This window comes from Coffea eugenioides, chromosome 4 (assembly GCF_003713205.1).
Source record: "Coffea eugenioides isolate CCC68of chromosome 4, Ceug_1.0, whole genome shotgun sequence".
NCBI lineage: Eukaryota > Viridiplantae > Streptophyta > Magnoliopsida > Gentianales > Rubiaceae > Coffea > Coffea eugenioides.
Genome location: NC_040038.1, coordinates 2727412 through 2751923, shown reverse-complemented (window position 1 = coordinate 2751923; position 24512 = coordinate 2727412). Strand labels below are relative to the sequence as shown.

Genomic DNA, 24512 nt, shown 5'->3' with positions numbered 1-24512 from the left:
GTCTTGATCTTGACTTGAGTCGACTATAGGTTGCAACTATCCAATTAACACAACGTATCATAAAACATTGGATGGTAAAGATATGTGTATCAATAAAACTTTTGACTTGAGTCGACTATAGGTTGCAGCTATCTAATTAATACTACGTATGACAAAACATTGGATGGTAAAGATATGCGTATCAATAAAACTTTTTTTAAATTTTTTTGTGTATCAATAAAACATTGGATGGTGCTAGTTACAAAAGAGGACAGCCGTGTTAATATCTACCTGTGTACTCTCATCTAGCCACAGGGGAAAGCTTGAATCCCATCTGACGTGAGAAATTAGCTGCAGAGTCATTAGAGCAAGATTATGAGCTTATCTATTCCCTGTCCTATATACAAAAGAGAAGGTACAGTGAACAAATATCTCACTCAACATTAATATCCTCTAGAAGAGTCGCTATGGTGGGGACTTCCTAATTCGTTACTTATACTTTGTCTATGATATTTTTGTAGTGTGATTAAATCTCAATCTGTTGCCATCCTGCCTCCTTAGCCATGATTAGGGCCATCCTTATAGCATCAGCTTCCTCTACTATTGCATAACCTTTCTTTTGTTTTTGTATCTCCCAAGCTCTGTGACCACTGTTCTAGTCTAATTCCTTGCTACAATGCTCAATCCTGTTCTGATCATATTTGGTGAGATAGCTGCATTTGTATTGATCTGATTGTCCCTTCAAGTGGAGGAGTCCACCGTCGTCATGGCGAATTTGCTTTATCCGGTATCAAGCGGGAGCTACGAGCAAAACCACTCACTTTGAGCCTTTTCTATGACTGATCTATATAGTGTGTTGCCATTAAACTGATACTCATTTCTTGACTTCCGGATTTGCCATGGTATGCTGGCTGTTAAGGTAATATGATCTTGTCCTTGCTGTCTGGCATTTCACCGAAAATCATCCCTCTCACCATCTCCAATAGTTACCTCTTAACTCCCCCAGTCTATCCTATATTGAAATTGAGATTGAAAACTGTTCGGACATATGACGTGTAAATTGGAATTGTGAAAAAACTAAACATTGGCAATTAATCATGATTCACCCGGGAGTAAATTGAAAAATTAAAGAATAACTAGTGAGTGATGTTGAATTCGTCATTTGGGACACTGCTGGACACAATATGAAAATACATCGACTTCTTTACGGGTCGAAAGCAATGGTCAATAAAAATTTATCAAAGTTTCCACTCTCATCATTTCACGTAATGGCACTCCTGTACTTGAATACTACTACCATATCAATCCGGTCAGCTCCTGAAGAGAGTGATTGATTGTCTGCTCCAGCTTAATGTGCACTAGAATAATGGTGAAGACCACGGGCAAGGCTTGATGATTTTGACCCCCCCAATTATATTATATTAGTCGTAACGTTAACGGAATAGGTAGCAAAAAGTAGACAAATCATACCTTAGACTTGAAGGCCATCCCGCATCCGGCCCCGGGACGGGACCTCCGCAGAAACAAAAGAAGGAATATGACTTGCTTGACCGCTGAGGCAGGCAGATTACATTTAACTAGCTGTTTAAAACGTACTATCACTTAATCAAAGTCTATTATTATTAACTGTCTGGTCAAAGTCAAACAGAAAAAACCAGGAATAAAAGTTCAAAAAGAGTCTTCAAGAACCACGTAGACACAAACTAATCCCAATTAAAACATAGTTAATTAGTACCATACAGACGGGCCAATTGGATTACAAGGCTATGGTCTGCGGGTCTCCAGTCTCGGGTTGATAATAAATTCCCATAGAATAATACGAAACCATGAATCAGGATATTTGATGATGCTGCTACAACTATAGCTATACTGTGGATCTGATCATTTGTCCCTGTCCTTCTAGAAGAATTTGTAGCCCAGATTTGGTAGTGCCCCTGTCCTTCTAGAGATTTGGTAGTGTCCCTGTCCTTCCTTTTTCCCTTGGCAGAATCACACGCCACTTTCTCTTGTCTATAAAGAGTAGCAATACCCCACTTCTACAAACAACAACGTTGTGACGGTCCAGTTCCCTGCATAATCATTCATCATCCATCCTCCTCAACATCTCTCCACCTTCTAGAAAGGCTTCAACTTTATTCTGCCTTTCACTTTTCCTTTTTTCTTTTTTTTCTTTCAATCTGCGTCAAAAAAAATTAACAAACTCCACTTTCCACTATTTATAAAAGCCCGTCTCTGCTTTCCAAATCCTACAACAACCATATTATCATCAAGCAAAACAAAAAATATGGAGCTTCTTCCGGGTCTTCCAGATGATGTCGGACTCGAATGTCTTGTACGTGTCCCCTACAATCATTTCTCCTCTGTTGCATCCGTGTGTAAGAGTTGGAAGCTTCAGATTCAGCAGCCTGAGTTTATGCGCCGAAGGAAAGCCGCGGGCTTTACAAGCACAGTCATTGTCATGGCCCAAGCGCATTTCGACCCGACCCCAAAATCCGGATCCGTGAAGCTGCCCGCCACCCCGGTTTACAGGCTCACCCTTTGTGAACCCGAAAACGGTTACTGGACTGAGCTTCCACCGGTGCCCGGATACACCGAGGGGTTGCCTATGTTTTGCCAGCTTGTCGGGGTGGGGTTGAACTTGGTGGTCATGGGCGGGTGGAACCCAGATACATGGGAGGTTTCTAACGCTGTTTTTGTCTATAGTTTTTCTACTGCTTCGTGGCGGCGGGGGGCTGACATGCCAGGTTGCCGGAGATCATTCTTTGCATGTGCGTCGGATCTTAAGCGGACGGTGTTTGTCGCCGGCGGGCACGACGATGAAAAGAATGCATTGAGCTCAGCTCTAGCGTATGACGTGGCAAAGGATAAGTGGGTACAATTGCCTGACATGGCAATGGAACGTGATGAGTCAAAGGGAGCTTTCCAAGGTGGCAAGTTCCATGTCATTGGTGGCTACCATACAAACATGCAAGGTAGATTCACAACAAGTGCAGAATCGTTTGATCTTTCTACTTGGCAATGGGATCCAGTCCAAAATGACTTCTTGGATATTGCCACGTGTCCCCGGACCTGTGTTGGTGGCGCCGGAGATGGGAGATTGCTTATGTGTCGAGATGCTGACGTGGCAATTCTTCAGAATTCCAAATGGCAAGCTGTGACTCAGCTTCCGGCTGACATAAGGAACGTATCGTATGTGACAGCGTGGCAGGGGAATCTACTTTTGATAGGCTCTCCTAGATTCAGTGAGCCCCACAAGATTTACATGTTGGACTTGAAGAGTTACAAGTGGACAAAGGTTGAGACACGAGACGGTTTCTCTGGCCATGTCCAGTCAGGCTGCTGTCTACAAATGTGAGGGATTTGCTAGTGATGATTAGTGTTGCTTGCAGAAGAGATGACTGTATATATGCTATAAAGAGATTTTTGTTTCTACTAGCACCCAAGTTTTGTTTAGTACAGCACCTTAAGTCTTCCCTAAGAACAAAAAGTTGTGCATATTTGATGGTTCTCTCCAAGATCAGGCATTAATCGTATTCTCTAGATGTTTGAACTTTGAAGCCTCAGATAAGCTGAATAGGCAGCCCCGAGCAGCGGGTAGCCAAATTGCATCATGTAGCCGCTAAGATACCTGCTGCAAACCTTCCTCTAATCCTCTGGAGATGATGCAAATTTCCCTTTGGATCATTTGAAACCAAAATCTACTGAAAAGACACCTCAAATGAGAGATAAAAATGGAAAGTGATTAAATACACTTGGATGGTTTTTCCATGTGCCATTTGGAGGTAAAGATTTATCTCATGGCACTAACCATATAACATCACTTGAATGGCTTGATTTACTCGTCAATCCGTTTTTGAATTGATCCCAAAAGCACCTCGCAGGAATGGATGATAATACAATCATTACAATAAATCGTTTGTGGGGCTACAGATTTCCTGTGTAAGATTCTATATGCCTAATGGTCAAAAAAATGAAGATAAACTCTAGCGTGTGCTATTTTATCCTCGTGCAGCTGTAGAGGACCTCTCCAAATTTCTTGAACAGGTGTTTCTTCAAGTACATTTTTTCCACTTTCTTTCTTCCTTCTGTTCCCATTTGCTTTCTTGCCGATGGATTCTCAAGCAAGTACTGAATATCTTTGGCGAGAACTTGAGCCCCTGGACGCCCCAAAGGATGGAGAAGACCAGTTACGTTGTGTTCAACAATCTCCTTTGTGCCTCCAGAATCAGTGCCCAGCACCTGTAACACAAGATGAAGTCAGTACTTGAAAGTAATTGTCAAATTCATTTTCACCGGCATGAACCCTTTCTTGATTCTTTCTTTAATTCTCCTAGTCACTTTCAAAGGATGCCCAGCGATTTGTTCCTGATAAAAGGTTTCTTATACTTAACTATCACCCCCTTGATCCCCAAGGAAGCAGGGATAGAAAGGTTACTTGCTTTAAAGCCAATAAATAAGTCACAGCCATGCAAATGGTCTTTCTATGTGCTAAATATTTTTAATTGCTTATGTTCATATCTACTTGCCAAAGCATTTGACATTACCATATAACATGTTTCAATCGAAATCCCAACCTGAGAAAACTCGCACATATTCCATTGGCAGGTAAGATTTGATTGCATAAGTAAGAAACTAGAAGCATGTATAATAGATCATCATTTCGTTCCATTTCTATAATTGTGCGCTTGACTGCAGTGTTTCAAACATCCAAGTACTCGAAGAGTGAAAATAGCAATTCAATGGAGGCAGGGAAAGAAAAATTCTGTGTTCATACCGGAAGACCAAATGCCATTGCTTCAACAGTTACTCTTCCAAAAGTTTCTCCAAGTCCCTGCATACATTTACACAAGGTCAAATTTTAAGATAAACATGAGACCACCTTCAAGTTAAAACTGTGAACAGACTAAATTATAATTGCATCTCTTTCACAAGGACAATTTCACTAGGAGGACGCATGCAGAAAAGAGACATTCACATTATTGTTACTACAAGGACTGTAACAATTATCTGAATGTTATTCACTCAGAAAAATTAAGGAAAGACAAAACTAGGCAATTGAAACCTTTAAGGGAAATGGAGGAGTAGAAGAATATCTATCATGCTAATTAAAGCAGCATAGTAATACCATAAGTGCTTTCTAGACCAGATTTATTCCCAAAAAAACACAACATCTTCAAATTTTTAAAGGTGATAATGGCCCAATAAAAACATTTTTGGAAACTTCAGCTGAATTTTATCTAGGTATGAGAAACATTTCAAAAATAAATAAGGGGTAGACAGTTGTACAAAGAAATGGTTGAGGCCCATAAACCGGTCCAAACATGGACATAATCGTATACGGATTCCAGATGGGCAGTGAATCTAAGTTCACTTAAGAATTTTGGAGTAGAAAACAAATCAATCAATCACCATAATGGAAGAAACTTGGATTAAATTACTTGACTATACACAGAAACTTCAGTTGGGTTTGCATGCAAACTGGACTAAAGTGATCTATGAAGATGATTACCTGGGCATTCATCACATATACATCTGCTGCAGCATAGAGAGATGCCACACGCGTGGTTGCTGGAGTCCATAGTATTGATTTAGATAAGTTCGTGTGATGAGATAGAAATTCGAGAAGTGTTTTAACATAAGTCACTTTATTGCTCTTGGATCCTACTGAACCAATAAGAATCTTGAGCCTCTGTTTCTGCTTTGTTTCACCATTAGCCAACAGTTTCCTCAGACTGTAATCACCATAAAGTGTTGTGGCATAATGTGAAGGATGAGTGTTCTCTCTTGATCTAAACTTTGCCGAGTATCCCTCAGAATGGAATAACTCAGATGAGGATTCTCCAATTTTGAGCCCCTCTTGAAGAAGAGCCCTTGCATGATAATTTCGACCTCTCTTAACTGAACCTTTGATTGTGGAACTGTTCACAGCCATGCCTTGTTCAACCACCTTGTGTGCTGATTCAAGAAGCAAGAATTGACCTTTTCCAGGGTTAATACTACTTAAAGACACCACAAGCATGTCATCATCTGTCAATCCCATCTCCTTTCTTACTGAACTTCTCAATAGCTGCCTCTTTTCCAGCATCTTCTCAGTGCTAAATGCTGGAGTATTGATTGAGCAAGAAATGCCAGCCACAAAAGCCAGTTCATCATTAACAGAAAGGGGGATGAGTTCAGGCGGAGACTTTAACTTGATCTTTTCTTCCTCACACCAGGCTAGCCACTGTTTAGACTGCAACTCTGACAGGAAAATAAGCCTTTTCACATGGTTGAGGGCAAGCTTTGCACGATCAAAGTACTCCCGCCTGTTTTCCATGATCCACCAAGCAATTTGACTGGCACCAAGGACAGTATGTTCTCTGTATTTTTCTGCAATTACGGTAACAATCATCAATTGTAATCTGCACCAGAAAAAGAAACAAGAGAACGTGTACTTCTGGGAAGGGGGAAAAATAAGATACATTTTCAGCTTTTTAGACGGTTAGAAAAGGTAAAGAAAGGACATAACTTTGTTCAGAAATAAAATACAGGAAGGAAGATGAAAAGGGAAAGAGACATCGCATTAGTTTTGCTTTCCCTCCAATTTTTCTCCTTGCATTTCCTTTGAGATCCCATGAGCTAAACCGCCTAAGAGTTGCATCAGTATTAGACAGTTAGGAAAAAAAATCTTATGCTAAATCATACTGAAAGGTGATACTGCCCATTTCTAGCAAGTTAAATTTATTTAAGTTTACTTCCAAGTGTTTTGCTATTAAGAATCCACTTGGTAGTTATGCAAATTGCAAGTAACAATGATAAACACAGAGAAAACCATAGAGATGCAAAACATATCTAAATGAAGCAGAAAGGTTATTAAACAAGTTGTACAAGAACAAACAAGTGGACTTAAGAAGTATGGACTCGTAGCATTCATATATAACCAACATAGCAGGAATAGTGCTCACCGATCCATGATGCAGAAACTGCCGACCCTGCAATGATGAGATCAGCTTTCATGGCAGTTTTGAAGCTAAGATCCAATTTGTCCTCGAGCACTTTGATCTTCCTTCTAGCAAGCTCTGGCATCAATCCACCCCTCTTGCTAAGAACAACCACAGAAACTGTGGCCCCACAGCTCAAAAGCTCTGTTGCCAACTCCATCATTGCAAGTGGAGCTCCAGTCATCGAAAGCTCATGGAATATCAAAACAAACTTTCTAGACCAAACTAGACGTGCAAACTGACCCTTTCTGTTGCAGGTTCCTAACCGCTTTTCGGGAGTCCATTCCAGGATACCGTCTTCTATTGAGCCAAATGGACCCACTATCAGGCCATAAGTAGAATTTAGCATAGGAATTTCCACTTCCTGCACATCAACTTCAGATTCTTGGACCTCTACAACTTCTTTCTGCTTAACTCGGGACTTGTTACGTGAACCACGTCTTGATCTCTTTCTGCTCTTCTTCAAAGATACACTCTTACGACTTGGATTAGCATTCCCACTTTTGGCCATAATTGCATCTGAAATTCTCGAAAGGGACTGGTTTTTAGATAGCACAGCCTTAGAATCAAGATAATCATCAGTTTCAATCAGATCTCGGCGATCCTTTGGCTTGACCTCAGTCTTTTCATTCTGTGGTTTGAGTTCATTTATTTCATCGGTCCCATTGCCACCAAACATCCCTTCCTTGTTGTCCCCATGAGCCCACCTAGACTGAATATAAAATCCACCGTAGGTCCAAAGGGTGATCAAAAGCAGCCAAAGCACTATCCTGTTGTTTCTGAAATATAGACTACTAATTCCACCTCTACGTGGAGTACGCCCAGAGCCAACTCTCCTAAATGAAGGGGAACCTCTTGGAGTTGATTTTCCAGATAACGTAGATTTCAAGCCACCTGGTCTCAACGACCACAATCTACCATTGCTTTCCTCCATCACTCAAATTGTAGTCCACAAGCAACCCCAGTCCTTGTTAAACATCACTTCTACAGAATCAATCCATCAAATCCGACAAATTATACAGTAAGCAAATCCAGGATCAGCAGTCATCCCTTCAACCACTTAGCTTCTTAAATCTACCATAGAAAGTGACGCACAGTCTTTTAGTTCCAGTCTATAAACTCAAACTACGCATCATAGATTACCTTCCTTCGTATCTCGCATACTGAAGTAGAAATATAAAACATTTAAAACTTCAAGTCCACGAATTATAAGAGTTTATTCCCACTGCATCCAATGGGAAGTTACCGAAATTGTCAAATCCTAAATTAGGACGGTTGCAAGGGCAGCACTGACAAGGAAAAGTCAAGCAGTAGAATTGTTCGACTTTCTACTTGAATAAATGGTAAAAAAAAAACAGGGGTAAAGAAAGTGAAATAACTGAATTCAAGCCCTAGGAATTACCGTAATTCAAATTATATAAGAATTGAAGCGAGAAACGCTAGCTGGAAGTTGAGATTCAAATCCCCAACTTCTAAGTCAAAAGCGAGCGAGCGAGCGAGCTAGGAAGTGATCTACTTCACTTGGAACCTGAAAATGCGGAATTTGTATCAACAGCATGCCATTCTTCCCTCTCGGTAACTAGAAATATAATTGTGCAGCTTCAATCTTAAAAAAAATTAAATAAGTTCCAGTAATTAACAAAAAGCAAATTCGAGATCTTACTTAGAATTTTCACAGAGGAACTGAAAGAATGCGGAGTTCGATACAGGTACCGACATACATTGCTCATCGGTCACGAAGCTTTCCAGAAAGAGAGAATGAACCGAGATAGGAATGAATTAGGGAAACCAAAAAAAAAAATTTTATCAGTAAATGCTGTGAGTTGAGTAGTGACAAGAAGTAAGCTAAGACATGAGGAGAAGTTTGAGGGCGGAGAGAGAAGCTTGGGGGAAGGAGAAAGATGGCACGTGATCTGCTAATTATAGCAGTGCTTAACCGGTTAATTGTACTTTTATCAAGTTTTAGCTTCCCATTGAACTTTCATTTCAATTACTACTAACTTAAATTGGGATTGGGTTAAACTAACGAATGATGCAACTCTAGAAAAAAGAAATATTGGGGATTTTCATGTATTTTTATGTTGTGAATTCATTTTGTCTCTCCAAGAAATTTACATAAAAAAAATATACAACCAAAAAATAAATAACTAAAATTAAGGTTTCGAAAATTAGAAATTCTGAATTTTAATTTTTCATTTTTACTCTCTTCTTGCTTCTTAAATTCCATCTATCCACCACCTCCTGTTGGTATTTAAAAAAAAAAAAAAAAGATAGCTTCTTGATTGAAGCATTGACTATTTTGATAAAAAAAAAAAAAAAGGAGGAAGAAGAATTGCGTGTTAGTCCCATTAACTTACGAAGCTTTGCTTATCATCGGTTTTAATTTATTTCGTGATAAGTGACAGTACTACATTGCTCATGGGAAAGGCTAAACCTTATCAGCTGAAATATAAAAATGATTTCTCCCATGTCAATATGAGAGATTCTCATATTGCATTTAATCATTGCGATTGTTAAGTGTTAACAAGTCTCATCTGCAGCAAACGTCATCTTATTTGTTGGGAATTGGTGACCAGCCCATATTATATTAGCTTATTATATTACGTCCACCACCGGCGTATTTAATTACGCCCACTATTCCTACGGAAAGTCATCCGATTATATGGCATATCGATAAGGGAGAACTGCACAAGTAGTCCCTTACATATTGCAAATGTGAAAATTTAGTTCCTCAGATCGAAATTGATCAATTTTAGTTCTTAGCAAATAAAAAAGGATCAATTTAAGTCCCTTTTCACTTTTCCAACTGATTTTTACGCGGCAATATCTCACGCGCACACTACGTGGCCAACTTTTCAAGGGTAAAAATGCCAAATCACTTATTTGTTGATCAAAACCAAAATGTAAAGGACGAATACTTCTCAAAAAAAATCTCCATTTTGGTACTAACTCACCGTTCCATCTCCGTTCCTCTCAACCCAAAAAGAAATTTAATTATCACTATCCAGCAGTGGACTGATTTTGATGAAAAGGAGCGTTGGTGATTGAAGCGAAGAAGAAACAAGGGTACCAGAGTGATGGACGAAGAAAACATTCAGTGGATCCCAAATTACAGTATGTATTTCTAAACCCTAAACTGTAAAATTTATGAAATGATGTCAGATATTATGTGAATAGTTTAAATACAGTTGCAATAAGCATGATTTGTGCAGTTAAGAAGTTTTATTATATTGATTAGGGTTGTTGGTGGTCAATTTTATGTATTAAATTATTGTAAGTACATGTGGTCCCTTGTATTGTATTGTGTTGTCGCTTTACATAGATGGGCGGTTGGTCCCAAAACAATTTTTTTGTTTTTAACTGTCTCCTAAATGGTTGGCAGATGGTATGAATCGATTTTCTATTAGGGTCTACTATGAAGGTGAATTCACTAAGTTGCCGAACAAAGAATATCGTGGGGGTAGTGTAAAAACTGTTGACTATTGCAATCCTGACAGATGGTCTATATGTACACTTGATAGGGTTGCAGAAAAACTAGGTTATCCTGAGTTTAGTGTAATATACTATTATTTAATACCCGGAAAGAACATGGAGGATGAGTTAGTGTATGTGTTATGTGAAGATGTTGCTCAAGATTTGGTTAGAGACGGAGTGAAATATGGTTTGGTTAATGTATACTTTGTGCACTTAAGAACCTACTCCATAAGTGAATGTGAAGTTGGACCATGTAAATCAAAAGAGGGGACTGATCCTAAGGAAAATCAACAGGGTGGTAAGATGCATGAAGAATCTTCTGATGTAGAAGAAATAGTGATGACTAATATTCCTGTAACTCAATCTGAAAATGAGGGTGAAAAGGATAGCATAGGTGCTGGTGAGTTAGGAGCTAATAAACACATAGAGGAAACAGCTATAAGAGAGGAGAATTTAGATGAAATGCTTTCAGAAGTTGACATTAGAGTTGCTGATAAAAGAGATAATGCAGCAAATATATGAGGGCCTGATTAGAATTTTAGAAAAGAACAAGATGGGACAGACTCAGAAGTACAGAATGCAGGAAAAAATGCACCTTCTACTAGCAAATCACTAAAAGAGAAATCATTAAAAAAAAATCCTCAACAAATAAAAAGCAGGCTAAAAAAATTGAGAGAAAGAAGAAGAGTGAGAACGAGACACATGTTGATGAAGATGAGGAACCTGGTGATGGTGACAAATTCATTGACAGTGACTATGAGTTTAATGATGAAGAAGACATAGTAAAATCTGTTAAAGACAACAAAGCTGAATGGGAGAAAATTATCAAAAATTGCAAATCAAATAAGAGTACAAATGAGAGAACATGTCAAGTGGAGGGTGCTGAGATGGAAGAAGATGCTACTGACTCAGAAGAAGAAGATCAGCTAAGAAAAAGAGCTAAATTTCCAAAATTTAACCCTGAAACTGATATGGTCGATCCCAAATTTGACGTTGGGCAGATTTTTACTTGTAAGCAATTGTTCATAAAGGCATGCAAGAGTCATGGAGTGGTTCACGGAAGGAAGATAAAGTTTAGTAAAAATGATGGCAGAAGAGCTACGGCTTATTACAAGGAATGCAGCTGGAAAGTTTCTACAGCTGTTATGCTAGACAAAAAGACTTTTCAAATCAAGAGCATGCAAGATGAACACAGTTGTAGGAGGACATTTGACCACGGACTAGCAAACTCAACTTTTCTGGTTGATAGATACAAAAAGGAGCTGGCTGCTATGGCTGACATGAAGGTAAGTACACTCACAGATAAAGCGAAGACTGATGTTAATGTCAACATCTCTAGGTGACAAGCTTATAGAACCAAGTAAAAGGAAGAGAGTTTAGTTAATGGTGAACATGAAACCCAATACAACAAACTAAGAAACTATTGTAGGGAAGTAAAGAGGGCTAATCCTGGCTCAAATGTTTTAATGACCACTGTTGAAGATGATGAGGGAGAAGATAGGTTTGAAAGGTTGTATATTTGTCTTAATGCATGCAAGACAGGCTTTTTAAGTGGTTGTAGGCCTGTTGTCAGGTTAAATGGCTGCCATCTTAGAGGGCCCCACAAAGGTGTGGTGCTTACAGCTGTAGGAATTGACCCCAATGATCAGTTGTACCCCATTGCCTATACTGTGGTAGAAATAGAAAATAATCTGACTTGGAAATGATTCGTGGATGAAATGCTGAATGACCTCCAAATAAAAGATGAAAATCATTGGACAATTATTATTGATAAACAAAAGATATGTTAGTGTATTTTTCTGGGGTTTTTTTAAGCTGAGTTTGCTAGTTTTAATTTGATGATCTGTTTTCACCTTTTTATTTGTTGAAGGGACTGATTCAAGCTATTCAAGAGTTGATTCCAGATGTGGGGCATAGGATGTGTGTGAGACACATGTACAATAACTTTAACAAGCTGCATGGTGGCTTGGCATTAAAGGAGAGAATTTGGGCACTTGCAAGAGCTCCTTACAAAAAATCTGTTCAAGGCTTTGATGGAAGCTTTGAAAGTAGTTGATGAGGGTGCATTTCAATGGTTGTTTGACAACACAACACCGCAGCAATGGTCTAGAGCTTACTTCAGAACCTCCCATAAATGTGACATTTTATTGAATAATCTTTGTGAGAGTTTCAACTCCAGCATTTTAGAAGCAAGGGAGAGGCATATACTAGGTATGTTGGAAACAATACGACATTATTTAATGGTTAGAATGGAGAATAAGAGGGAGTGGATGAAGAATTATACAGGAAAGATATGTCCCAAAATTTTTAAAAAGTTGGAAAAGGTAAAAACTGCTTCTAGTGCATGCATAGCTACACCTTCAGAGGATTGGAATTATGAGGTGAGATGTATGTATAGGGATAGGTACACTGTGAATTTGGCTAGCAGAACTTGTAGAAGGTGGGAACTAAATGACATTTCTTGTGCTCATGCAATGAGTGCCATTGCTTTGACAAAGGAGTCTCCCAAGAACTTTATTCATGAATGCTACTTAAAAGAGACCTATATGAGGGCATATGGGCCTATAATATATCCTCTCAATGGTGAGCATTTGTGGAAAGATTTGAAACACGGGCCTGTTTTGCCACCTGAAACCATCAAGCTTCCTGGCCAGCCAAAAAAGGTAAGAAGGAGAGAACCAGATGAGCCACCAGCTGCAACAACTTCTTGAGGACAAACAAAGAGACTGTCTAGAGTTGGTCTAATGGATTATAAGTGCAGAAAGTGTAAACAGAAGGGCCACAATAGTAGGAAGTGTCCAAGCAGTCATGATCAAGGGAATATCCAGCAACAAGCTACTGTGGTTACAAGTAGCTTTCAGCCACAACAGCAGACTCCTAACACTGTGAATCCTGGTGCAAACAAGCAGTCCCAATCTCAGCAGTCCCAACCTCAGCAGTCCCAACCAGATTACCGACCTCAAAATGCTACTCCTATTGCAAAGAAGCAGTCCAATTTCACACCTGAAGCAGTTTTTGGTGCAAGTGGCATGAAGACTGATACAAGTGACCAAGTCTTATTTGATCTCATCAGTCAAATCCCAGGTCAACTTACAACAAGCCAACCACCTACTCCAACATCGACAACAAAGAATGCAACATCTCCAGTTCATGTTTCTCTATTTGTTCATACTAATAATAGCATGTTGACTTTTTTCTATACTATTATTTACTTGAATTTCTGGTTGCCAATTGTCAGAGTAAGAAAATCAAGTACAGATGTGATGTATGTCGGAGATTTGGACACACTCGAAGTAATTGTGATTCAACATTGGCCTCTCTCTATAGGAGACACCCATGGGAACCACCTGGATTGGCTGTAAGTATTGTCTACTACATGCATAATCTAAAGAAGAATGCAAAGATATATACTTCTAAGACTGCAAAAATTTCTATTGACTGTAAGTAATGACCTCCTCATTGTTTTGATTGTATCAGAGGCCTAAGAAGACTACAAAGATATCTACTTCTAAAAGTGCTGCAAAGAAGGCTAAAAAGGCCTAGATGACTATGGCATGTTATTGCAAAGAGGGATACTTCTGAAAGTGCTACAAATGGATTATTTTTCGCCTTTTTGTCTTTCATTTTATTTCGGCGGACCTTTTTTTGGAGTAATGGAATTGACTTCTTAGTTCATTGCATTTTTTTTTATAAGAGCGTATTGTAATAAATGTATTTGGCTTGGTTATGTGCTATTTTTTCATTGTAATGGAATGCATGCTCTTCTTATTTTTGAAGGGACTGATTATTGATTCTCGTTTTACTCTTTCTTCGCTTATAATATCGTCATTATCATCTTCATTGTCTTTCAAGTTAGACTTTTATTCCATCTTATGCTGTAAGCTCATATTTAAGAAAAAATCACAATATACCAGAGAGAACTTAAGCTTCATAATTGCATTCCAACTCCCATTTATACAATCAACAGGGCCACTAAACGTAACCCAACCTAAATACAGCAAATAAAAGCCACCCAGTTCCCAGTTCACCACCTGCACCAACAAATGCCAGTTACAACTCAATTTTTGCTCAACAAATTCTGTACTACGAAAACAAACGCCACAAACAACAACAATTTCATCATTTTCTCCTTGCATCTTGTTTCTTCCAACTTTACCTCCAACTCTCTTAATCTCTTCGTCAATCTTCTTGTGTATCTCACTAATTTATCGCACCTCTCGCAACTGTCTGTATCATACCACTTGAAATAACCACAGCTGTCATCACCATTATGCTGTTCAAAATTACCTCTTCAAATTTCACATTTTCTAAAAGAAAAAAGAAACAGGAATCAGGGACACTTACTTCGTAGTAAGCGCAACCATAGAACCTCTTTCCTGAATTTTCAGCTGTCCACGACGTCTTCACCCTAGCTGGTACATCGAAATTACAAGTTGGTGGTTCTGCCATGGAGATGAAGCTTTGCTTTTGGGTTTGATTGAAATGAAGAAAAAAAAGAATTTTGGGAAGTATTTGTCCTTTACATTTTATTTTTGGTCAACAGATAAGTTGTTTAGCATTTTTACCCTTGAAAAATTAGCCACGTGATGTGTGCATGAGATATTCCGGACAAAAATCAGTCTGAAAAGTGAAAAAGGACTCAAATTGATCCTTTTTTATTTGCTAAGGACTAAAATTGATCCTTTTCGATCTGAAGGACTAAATTTTCACATTTGCAATATGTGAGGGATTACTTGTGCAGTTCTCCCTACCGATGAATGAAACCACCGTTTCAGAGATTTCCGAAGGATGATGCAGGGTTTGCGAAAACTTGCTTTTAATCAAAGTGAGAAGTTCCTCCTCCTTCCCAGTTCAGCCTTGTGGGATCGATTTTTGATAGAACCCACTAAGCTTCGCATGGAATCCCTTGCCAACCAAACTTAAATTTCTTCACTGGTTAGTTTGTACATTGTTCAAAGGTAACAAAGAAGTACCCACCAAAGCAATCAAGTAGAAAAATGGTTCAAACAATGGCTCACAATCCATAGCCTGGAATTGCAGGGCATGACAATGACAATGACAACGACAATAGCTCGAGGCAGCTGGATATTCCTAAATAAGATCATCCAGAAAAACAATTCAAAACAACCAGACGCACCCTACACATGAATTAAACGTCAACACCCAACTATATCCAGTTTCAAAAACAACTATAAAATGTGATATTATTGAAAATTTTGCTGACGAGGTTGAACAAAGTAATATAGCCACCAAGTCCTTGTAAGCAAAACTAATATTACAAAACATTATAGCAAATACAATTTTTTTTCTCACTTTATAAGAATCCATTCACCAAATGTACCCTCGCACCATCAGTAAATTTCTCAAAAATTACGACAACTAATCATAAAATGAACCAAAAAAGACAACCACAACCATCCAATAGAAGAACAAAAAACCTTAGTCTCACGAGGCAAACAGCTGCTGCACAACAATATCTTGTTCTTTTCCATAAATTTTTTTCAAGAAGCCAGATACACTTCTCACACGCTTCATGATAAAAACCAAGCCAAAAGAACCTGACATTGAAAAAGGAGGAATGTCATTTTTATCTATAATCTTTCAATTTCAAATATCAACATAAAGCATGGGAACCCTCTGGCTCTTACCGCCTATTAGAATATTGAACTACCACCCGTCAAGCTGTGTTGTTTTTCTTTGAATAAAGCAGCATAAGGAGGGTGTTTGTCACATAATACCTGGAAACACCAAAAAGGGAACAAAAAGAACAAATGATCAAAGACTCGACTCAATAGATGATATGCTGAATATTGACAATCCACAGTGGCAATAAAATCATACAGAAATCTAACAAGATTGGTGAAATGACAAGACAGAATTCTAATAGGCATTAACTATAGATCACTTATCCTTGGCTTTTCAATCAAAAGAGCTAAATGGTGCAGGATTTCAGCAACAAACTCAGGACAAATCTCTAGCAAAGAGTAAGATATGCAATCTCAAAAGCATATATCAGTGCAGAAGATAAGAACCTCCAGTCTGTACTGATTGATGTCCAAATTCCAAATATAGCATTACAGGTCACAAAATAGTTAATCCCGTTACCGCTACTGTCCTTGGGTGCAAAACAGATGCAAAGAAATATTGCAACATCTTCCAGTATTTCAATGTAAAATGCTTTTTCAACAAAAAAGCTTTACAGAACATGTCTCTTTGATTTCAAGACAAAAACAATCATTACCCAATCAGTCCATACATGTCCACACAAGTTAAACCTTATTAGAGAGTATACACTCAGAATACTCAAGTGATCAGCTAATAACATTCTATGGATCCTCCCTCCCCCCCTCACCACCTGCGTAATATACCCACCAAATAAATCAATTTGTCAAATGCAACAGTATAAGACAGAGAGACCAGAAATCCAACCCTGAGAAATTTAACGTGTATCGCAAACCAGAGTATAAAGCACATGATTACCAATAAGCACACTAACAAAAGTTAAAAATTCCATTACCAACCTAAAGTACTTCAGAGTACAATGGCAGCCCAAAGTGCACCAGATCAACAACTGGAGACAACAGAGGGCGTGGAAGGAGGCCTGCAGCACCATAAGTAGTACTCAAATTTTGCTACACCCACAAATGAAATATTTTGCTTGGGAAAATGTACAACTTGATAGCTTATTTAAACTAGGTCCACCTATCTAGTAACTTCACTGGTTAAATTTCATCTCTGAGTATCTGCACAGACGAAGAAACAAAATAAATAAATAAATAAGTTTACTACAATAGACTGGTTTGATCAACATTTATCCACTTATGCAGAATTCAGCTGGGGGTGGGGGTGGGAATGGTTTAGTTCCTAAATGACACCGAGAGAGAGAGAGAGAGAGAGAGTAGTGGAAAGGAGAAGAAGATAGCCTAGCAGAAAGGGTCACACAAGAGCTAAAAGTTATCAGAAAAATTTGCAACTATCAACACCAAACACGAATAAGGCAAATGATCAGATATACCTGATGGGCTTCTTTTGTTGCTGTACAAAATCATCATTTGAGACCTCTGAAAATGGAAGAGAATGAATGAGCTATGATGAGAAATCATAAGATTGTCCCTGACAAAATATAGTCACAAACCCCGCAGGCAATAAAAAAGCAGCAATTGTATCTTACCAGGCCTCTGTGAGGGATTCCATTCGTTATTGGGCTTGTCAGCATTATTTTCTTTGCTGCAATTGAATAGTAAGAATCAGGTTAACCAAAAAAATAAGTAAAACCTGTATCAAGCACTGAATACCAAGAAAAAATCAGGATTTACTGTCATCTATTTACTGAAAGAAATCAGCTAAAAAGTAAAAAGTTAATAGGCCACCGAAGCATTGATAAGATCATTTACAAAGCATAAAATATCACAAACTACCAGGAAAAAGTACGTCCACAGGTCGTAATTCAACTAAAGAAAGCTGGATAGCCTACTGACACATCTCAAATAACAGACAAGAAGGATGCTACACTGGTAATAGCATTTTGACCAATCTCAATAAGGTCAAAAACATATTTGCACTAACAAACAAAATACACTACAGTGATAAACTGTAAAGTCGATGGATGAAGCCAATAATATCACAAAAACAGCATATTCAAGAATAATCTTAACGTATTATCATGAGGTGAAGACAGCTGTGCATATACAATTGAAAAAAGATGAATATCTGGTTACTCTACTGACATTGAAGCAGCAGCCGGTGAAGATGCCTGTCCAGATGGGCGTGCATGATAAGAGCCATCCATAGCAAGATATGGCGAGCAATAAGAAGCACCCAATGCTCCGGCAGCACCAGCCAAAACAGGTAGCCTGAGAACAATGGAAAAATTGTCAGCCTTATTATTTTAGAAACCTAACTGAAAATTCACACACAATGCAACGTTTTTAGGAAAGAAACCAAGGAATCAGATTACACGAACAAAACAAGCTTGAAATTCTACTTCAAATGCTAATCAGAAGTTCATTGCAGAGGTCCATACAACAGAAAAGAAAGATATTGCCATCCTGAAGAACACTAGTGGTAGTCTATTGAACTACAACGGACAATGGGACTTGTAGTTGTGTGTCGCAAATGAAAATCTTTGTCCCAACAAAAACCAAACTAGCTCTTCTAACCTTTATTGCTCTGTTCCAACCCCTGGTTACAGTGGCATGGGGGCCATCCTAAAGAGGTGGGTCTACAAATACCTCAGTACCCATATCCAATCCATCTTGTTGTCATCACAATGATACATCATCATCTCCATTATTGCTTGATCTTTAGAGAATCAATCCTTACAAGTCCTATCTGCCACTATAAACAACTAACACCATCTGAAAGGCTAATTGCTTCAAAGCATCCTACCTTCTACCTTCCCAAAAACCACAGTGCCCAGAGTCCAAATATCATCTTTTCAAGGGAAAAAATAAAACACAACTCTTTCCTGACTAGATTCTGCACTGCTTCCAAGCCAATTTCTAATACTAAATTCCAAAAACAGACAGGACCAATGATTTTCAATACAGACTACAATTTGAGAGTATCTAACTCTTGATGGTTTCTTTCAGATAACCATCCAAAGGCTAAAGTCAAGATGAAAAATTTAGAGAGGAAGCAATTAACGGAGAAAGGAAAAGAAGGCTAAACTTTTTTCATTTCAAAGGAAGCATTACAAGATTACCTAGGGGGGATTGTAGCTCTGACCATATTCTTCCATTCACTAATTGTTTAGAACAACTGTAATCACTTCCAAGTCACCTGTTCAAAGCTTTATTTAACAAACACTTTGTGCCCCCGGTGACCATTCAAGTGTTTGGTCAGAACTGCTCCAACCAAAATAATTAATTCATCTCATAACTCTCCCTATTGCATTAAACGCTCACTGAATTATAGAGGTTTCAATACTAATCTTGCAAAATAATTTTCAAGCTGTTAACAAGGAAGTGAAACTCTCCTTTTTTATCTCACAATAAGGCTAGCTTTGTAATCAAGATTGCACTAGTATAAAGTCAATAGGTTAACACCAGAATCAGCATAGTATCCACAAGCATAGTCCTAATTCATATGTCAATTGCTGGTCATAAGTAGTGTGCAGGAAATTGATTCCCGTTTCGAAATCAAATAGACGAAAAAATAGAAAATCATACTCAATATGTTGGAACTTAGAAGCCAAAAGAACACACATTCAAATCTCTGAGATTTTTAGTAGGAAAATTAATACTCAGATGAAAACGTTGAGAAAAATGATTACCAAGTCATCTCAGAATTCCCTAAACCACCAATTTGGGGTTGGGCAACATATCCCGGGAAGGCCATGCCAACAGCAGGAACTCCAATACCACCTGGACGCTGGCCCCCAAATTGCATAACTGCATTTTCCATTAACCAGAAGCATTTTAGACAACAAGCTGAGTTTAAAAAATTGTATAAATCTCATCAAAAGCAAAAAGTAGAACATTCTGATCAAGTAGATAAAATAAAATGAAATACGGAAAATTATTGCTAAAGATCTCCAAAACCATTGCAAGTCTACCAAAAAGAAGGCCAACTCAGTTCAGTTCACCAAGTAGATAGACTCAAAACTATTACATGGCAAGAAGGCAGGGAAATTTTGATCTCCAGGACCACTTCCTAGGTTGCCAGAAGCCCCAATAACTTGAGCTCCACCATACAAAAAGGATCCCCGTCCACTACCCTGAACACTGCCTTTTCCTTTTGCCATCAATGCAGCCTTAGACTTGTTTGATTCTGAAAGAGGTTCTGTCTCTGCTGATTCAAAAGAGCTTTTGTTAATAACTGCTTTTGGAGAAGAATCTTGAGATCCACCTCCTGGATTCTGAGCCAACTGCTGACCAGAAGTTTGCAGAGATGGTTGTCCTCGGTTTTGAACAGGATTCCGCTGAGTAGTAGTATGGACCTGGGACGGGGGAGAGATTCTATTGCCCTGGCTATTTGGCCCTGTTGATTGGTAGGTCACTTGGGGCAAGTTATTTATTCCTCTACCTTGAGCCCTCAGCTGCGGAGACTGACTAGAACTCATTGATGAGGATCCTGGTGGAAACTGCAAAGTGGTTGAAGATTTCCCAGCAACTGTGGCAATTGAATCATTGATGTAAAGTTTATCCATGCCAATAGAATCAACTACACTCTTTCCTCGTTGGACTGCACTGGATTGTGCTGTAGAAAAATTTTCATCCACAACAGGATGGATCCGACGGTTATTTGTCCCAGGTTGTAAATCCCTCTTCTGCGTTACAGCAATCTCTTTAGAGCTAGAGGTAGAGGCAGAGGGATAAAATGGAGGTGAAGCTGAATTCAAACTTGAGGCAAAAACATGTTTTTTAGCAGGAGCTACTTCAGATTCCACATTTGATGCAGGTGCAGATACTCTCCCAGCATTAGCATTCAATGGTTTCTCAGCTATCTTTCCAGACCTATAAACAGAAAAGGAAAAAATCTGTTCCTCAATATGCTGAAACAAGAAGAAGAAACTAACTACTAAAAAAAAAAAAATAGAGATCCCAAAATACAGCTACTCACTGTTGGTTAAGGGCAGGACGCACTTCGTCGTTGCTCTTAAAAGATGGCTGATACCTTCTAGGTCCTCGTCCCCTCACACTTTTCAGCGCATTATTCTGATTGTTATTCTTATTTTGATTGCTATTAGTGTTATATGCCCTTGGCCTGCTTCCTCTTACATATCCGCCCCGTTCTGCACCTCGTTTCCTACCTCGACCTCGATATCTCCCTCTTGAATTCCTCCGACCCTGAAAAAGTATAATACAATGTGTATCAAACCGACAGAAAAACTAACAGCAAAAATAAACCCGATAGAAATTTAAGCCAAATTCACAGTAAAATATGATGAAGAACCGCCAAAAAAAAACCACTCACCTCATCAAAATGCCTTTCCTGCATAGTCAACTCCTCAAACTTGTCATGACCCCATTTCTTGTCATCCTTTGATTCCCACAATTTTCTACCACCAAAAGTCCGCCTAAAGAAGCAAAAGCAGAAATTACAAAATCAATTAGTTTCACAAAAGTACTTGCATTCATATGCCAAATAAAACCATAACAAAAGAATTCAAATTGTGTAACCGAGAGTGCATTTATGTTTCTACGCAAATACAAGTGTTTCAAGGAGACAGATTAAGTGTGTGTGCACGCATGTGTGTATTTGTTTGTGTTTGTTGGGGGGAGGGGAGCATAAAAAAAGTCCACAGAGCATTTAAAGTGTCATACTATTTGCACAAAACATTAAAAGAGCTCAACATATAGATCTCATCAACCACTTAAAACAGGAAACACAATATCCAGTTCTGTCATAGTTATGGCATACATCCATTATGTGCATGTCTCTAAATTATTTCCAAGGTTCATAATACTCATGCAAGAGTGAAGTGCCAAAAAGATAAAAAAAAAAAAAAAAAGTACTTAAGATGTAAGTTAAAGTTCAGAAGAATGAACCATAGTATATTTGGATATAGGATACACAAGAACTTACTTGATCAACTATCTTAAATGGCCTGTCAGTAAACACTGTTTCCTAGCACCTTGAGCAAATACGCAGTTCATGAAAAGAAGCAAAGCAAGAGAATAACACGTATGCACCACAGCTAGCCTTAGTCCTAGCTATCTTAGTTTTGGATAAATCTTCGTGAACCTGCCTGCCCATAAATTTTTCATGGTTGACCAAACACATTCAACATTGAAGAAGGTCACAACATTTAACTGCTTAATATGTTCTACTATTATATTATGACCATGTTTGGTTGTCCATGACAGTTAATACAAAGGCTAAAAAGTTAATGAAAGAAAAGCAGCACCTAAGAGACTAGGTCAATGTTGAAAGCCCATAACTTGGCACTTCTGAGTTTCTGGGTTGCTTCAGCGAATAAACAGAGATTGGGTACTAACAATAATTACCGAACAGCGTCCTAAAATTTCTGGGCCACTTTCACTAGAATCAGTGATTAAAGGGAAAAAGAATACACACACACACACCAAAAAAAGGGGGGGAATATGAAGACTGCCACAGCATCATATCCGAATTACATTTCCTAATGAAGATAAAAGAATACAGCTCAAATTACTCCACATTCTCAAGCAAAGTAACAACGAATTAAGAAACAAAAATGCTTCAAGATGCAGCAAAACCACAATTCCTACCGGGCGGTTAATTTTCCCTAAATATGTTTGTCCATGTAAATTTGCATATATTGCACCGAGACCAAACAGAATGCCCCTTGAATTGAACTAAATGTCATTCACGCGCAGAAATATTTCATCTGATTTCACAAACCAGATTTCAACGCTAATTAAATCAATCAAAATCAAAACAAATACTGCAGCAATCCAACTAATTAGATATACCATCAGCATTGGTACCTGTTTCTTCCACCAGCATTGTCGCGAAACCTGTCATCATGCATATAAAAAGCCCCAGCAGTAGGTACAGCATATGGCTCGATCTCTTTCTTCTCCCCCTCGTCCCCTATCTCTTCCCCCATCTCTTCCCCCTGCTGATTCTCGTTTGCACCGTCTTCAAAATGACCATCGTCAATGGATCCTTGTAGCCCTTCAATTGACTTGGGTCCCACTCTGTCCTCACGGCTTTCTTTTCGTCCGTCCACCTGCGCCTCAGCCTCCTTCCCCACCGCCTCAACTTCTCCAATTTCACCCCTTCTCTCTTCCACATACACCTCATCCTCCTCCGCGTAGTCTTCCTCGTCAATTAATTCATCCTCTTCCTCCTCGCCATAGTCCTCCTCCTCCTCCTCTTCGTCCTCGTATTCTGCCGCAGCCCCTTGACCGTCCGACTCAACGTCGGAGTCAACGATTCTCCTACGCGGCTTAAAGGCCTCTCCCCTCTCGCTATCCTCCCCATCTCCACCCTCTTCCTCCTCATCATCGCTCGCCTCCCTCCTCCGCATCTTCAACGACAGCTTCGTCTCCTCCGGATCGCTCTCGTACTCCACCTCTTCTTCTTTCGCTGCCTCTGCCATCTCTTCAAATACTCAGGAAAAAAAATAGTCCTAACTCCTCACTCAAAATCCAGAACAATGCAATCCAACGAAAAAGTTCAAACCCTCCTCGAACAATTAAAGCTCAATAAAATCGAATTAAGTTAAAAATTAGGGTTCTCTGGGGGTAAAATCTTGGGAATTGGAGGGTGGGGGTTAGGTCAGGGTGCGGAAAACCCTAGAAATTTTTTTCCCCTCTATTTGGGAGGAAAATAATGGAAAGAAAAGAAAAGGAATATTGGATTTATTTCTAATATTGTTTTGGATTTTCTTTTTATAGGAGGTGTTGTCGTCAATGGCAGCAATCCGAGAATAGTTGGGGAGTAAACGAGAGAAGGAAAAAAAGGAGAGTAGGTGATGACGTTTCGATTTCCAACTTAATTCGATTTCTAACTCACATGGGTGCGTGTGAGCGTGGATTTCTCTATCCTTTTGCCTATTAACAAACGGTGATGGTGTCCGAATCGAACACAGCCTTGCGAGGTAGTAAAAAATTTTCTTAGTATTTTCACTATTTCTACACGTATAGTGTTAGTGTTTGGCAGATAAGTTTTTTGTCAAATTTATCTGTTACAAGTTTTTTAAATTTAACTATAATAATCTCAAGAAACTTTTCAAAATTTTTAAACTATACACTTCAAAATATTCAAAAAAAAAAAACACTTCAAAAAAATTTTTAAAAACTTCTACAATAAGTTACAATAAACTCACTTGCCAAACAGGACCTTGGTGTTTGAATAAAAACTTATTAATATATTTGAATGGTATATTATTTGCAAAAATTTATTTGATTGAGTCATATAAATATTTTTCAATCACTTTTTTTTTTCAATCACATCTTCACGTCATATACATCATGTCGAAAAAATGTTATAATATTTTTAAAAAAAATTTATCCCAAACAATTTCATATCCAAACTCACTCCAAGTTAATCCTCTCACTACCCACTAGAGCCTGTATATATTTTATTCATTGCATTAAAATAATCTATTCAAATTACACAAGCAATGGACTAAGCGTTATTTCATCA

At 38.5% G+C, this 24512-nt stretch overlaps 3 protein-coding genes across 6 annotated transcripts; 1 reads left to right on the top strand and 2 right to left on the bottom strand.

Annotated features, from left to right (window-relative positions):
* The first annotated feature begins 2250 nt into the window (after positions 1–2250).
* Positions 2251–3609, top strand: LOC113767795 (F-box/kelch-repeat protein At1g80440-like). The gene has a single exon (XM_027311993.1). It carries the CDS (start codon positions 2264–2266, stop codon positions 3332–3334), a length of 1071 nt encoding a protein of 356 aa, XP_027167794.1. The 5' UTR covers positions 2251–2263; the 3' UTR covers positions 3335–3609.
* A 140-nt stretch (positions 3610–3749) lies between these two features.
* Positions 3750–8831, bottom strand: LOC113767794. 2 transcript variants are annotated; one of them, XM_027311991.1, is made up of 6 exons: positions 8623–8831; positions 8362–8487; positions 6924–8033; positions 5489–6348; positions 4754–4810; positions 3750–4218 (listed from the first exon to the last, which is right to left on the bottom strand). In XM_027311991.1, the coding sequence occupies exons 3-6, from the start codon at positions 7891–7893 to the stop codon at positions 3973–3975; spliced, it is 2133 nt and encodes a 710-aa protein (XP_027167792.1). In that variant the 5' UTR covers positions 7894–8033; positions 8362–8487; positions 8623–8831; the 3' UTR covers positions 3750–3972. The 2 variants fall into 2 exon arrangements, with proteins under 2 accessions (XP_027167792.1, XP_027167793.1); XM_027311992.1 differs by lacking the exon at positions 8362–8487.
* Positions 8832–15661: 6830 nt separating this feature from the next.
* On the bottom strand, positions 15662–23807 carry LOC113768114 (protein MLN51 homolog). Of its 3 annotated transcripts, none has more exons than XR_003468053.1 (11): positions 22847–23807; positions 21351–21453; positions 20997–21223; positions 20046–20890; positions 19708–19825; positions 18161–18286; positions 17605–17660; positions 17449–17494; positions 16955–17034; positions 16082–16171; positions 15662–15991 (listed from the first exon to the last, which is right to left on the bottom strand). XR_003468053.1 is itself a non-coding variant. In XM_027312355.1 (10 exons), exons 1-9 carry the CDS (start codon positions 23461–23463, stop codon positions 17149–17151), a joined length of 2166 nt encoding a protein of 721 aa, XP_027168156.1. In that variant the 5' UTR covers positions 23464–23807; the 3' UTR covers positions 16953–17034; positions 17136–17148. The 3 variants fall into 3 exon arrangements, 1 of the variants encoding a protein (XP_027168156.1); XR_003468054.1 differs by having other exon boundaries at positions 16955–17176; positions 22847–23806; XM_027312355.1 differs by lacking the exons at positions 15662–15991; positions 16082–16171 and adding an exon at positions 17136–17176 and having other exon boundaries at positions 16953–17034.
* Positions 23808–24512: the final 705 nt, after the last annotated feature.

What these genes read in the sequence shown, in the direction of transcription:
- LOC113767795 (XM_027311993.1), top strand. Translation starts at nt 2,264, where the DNA reads ATGGAGCTTCTTCCGGGTCTTCCAGATGATGTCGGACTCGAATGTCTT.
- LOC113767794 (XM_027311991.1), bottom strand. Translation starts at nt 7,893, where the DNA reads ATGGAGGAAAGCAATGGTAGATTGTGGTCGTTGAGACCAGGTGGCTTG. An exon ending in AGTTTCTGCATCATGGATCG is followed by an intron (nt 6,349 to 6,923) that starts GTGAGCACTATT and finishes CCGTAATTGCAG; the next exon opens with AAAAATACAGAGAACATACT. An exon ending in CAATGGCATTTGGTCTTCCG is followed by an intron (nt 4,219 to 4,753) that starts GTATGAACACAG and finishes CTTGTGTTACAG; the next exon opens with GTGCTGGGCACTGATTCTGG.
- LOC113768114 (XM_027312355.1), bottom strand. Translation starts at nt 23,463, where the DNA reads ATGGCAGAGGCAGCGAAAGAAGAAGAGGTGGAGTACGAGAGCGATCCG. An exon ending in TTTCCCTGCCTTCTTGCCAT is followed by an intron (nt 19,826 to 20,045) that starts GTAATAGTTTTG and finishes TGGAAAATGCAG; the next exon opens with TTATGCAATTTGGGGGCCAG. An exon ending in GAATCCCTCACAGAGGCCTG is followed by an intron (nt 17,495 to 17,604) that starts GTAAGATACAAT and finishes TTCCATTTTCAG; the next exon opens with AGGTCTCAAATGATGATTTT.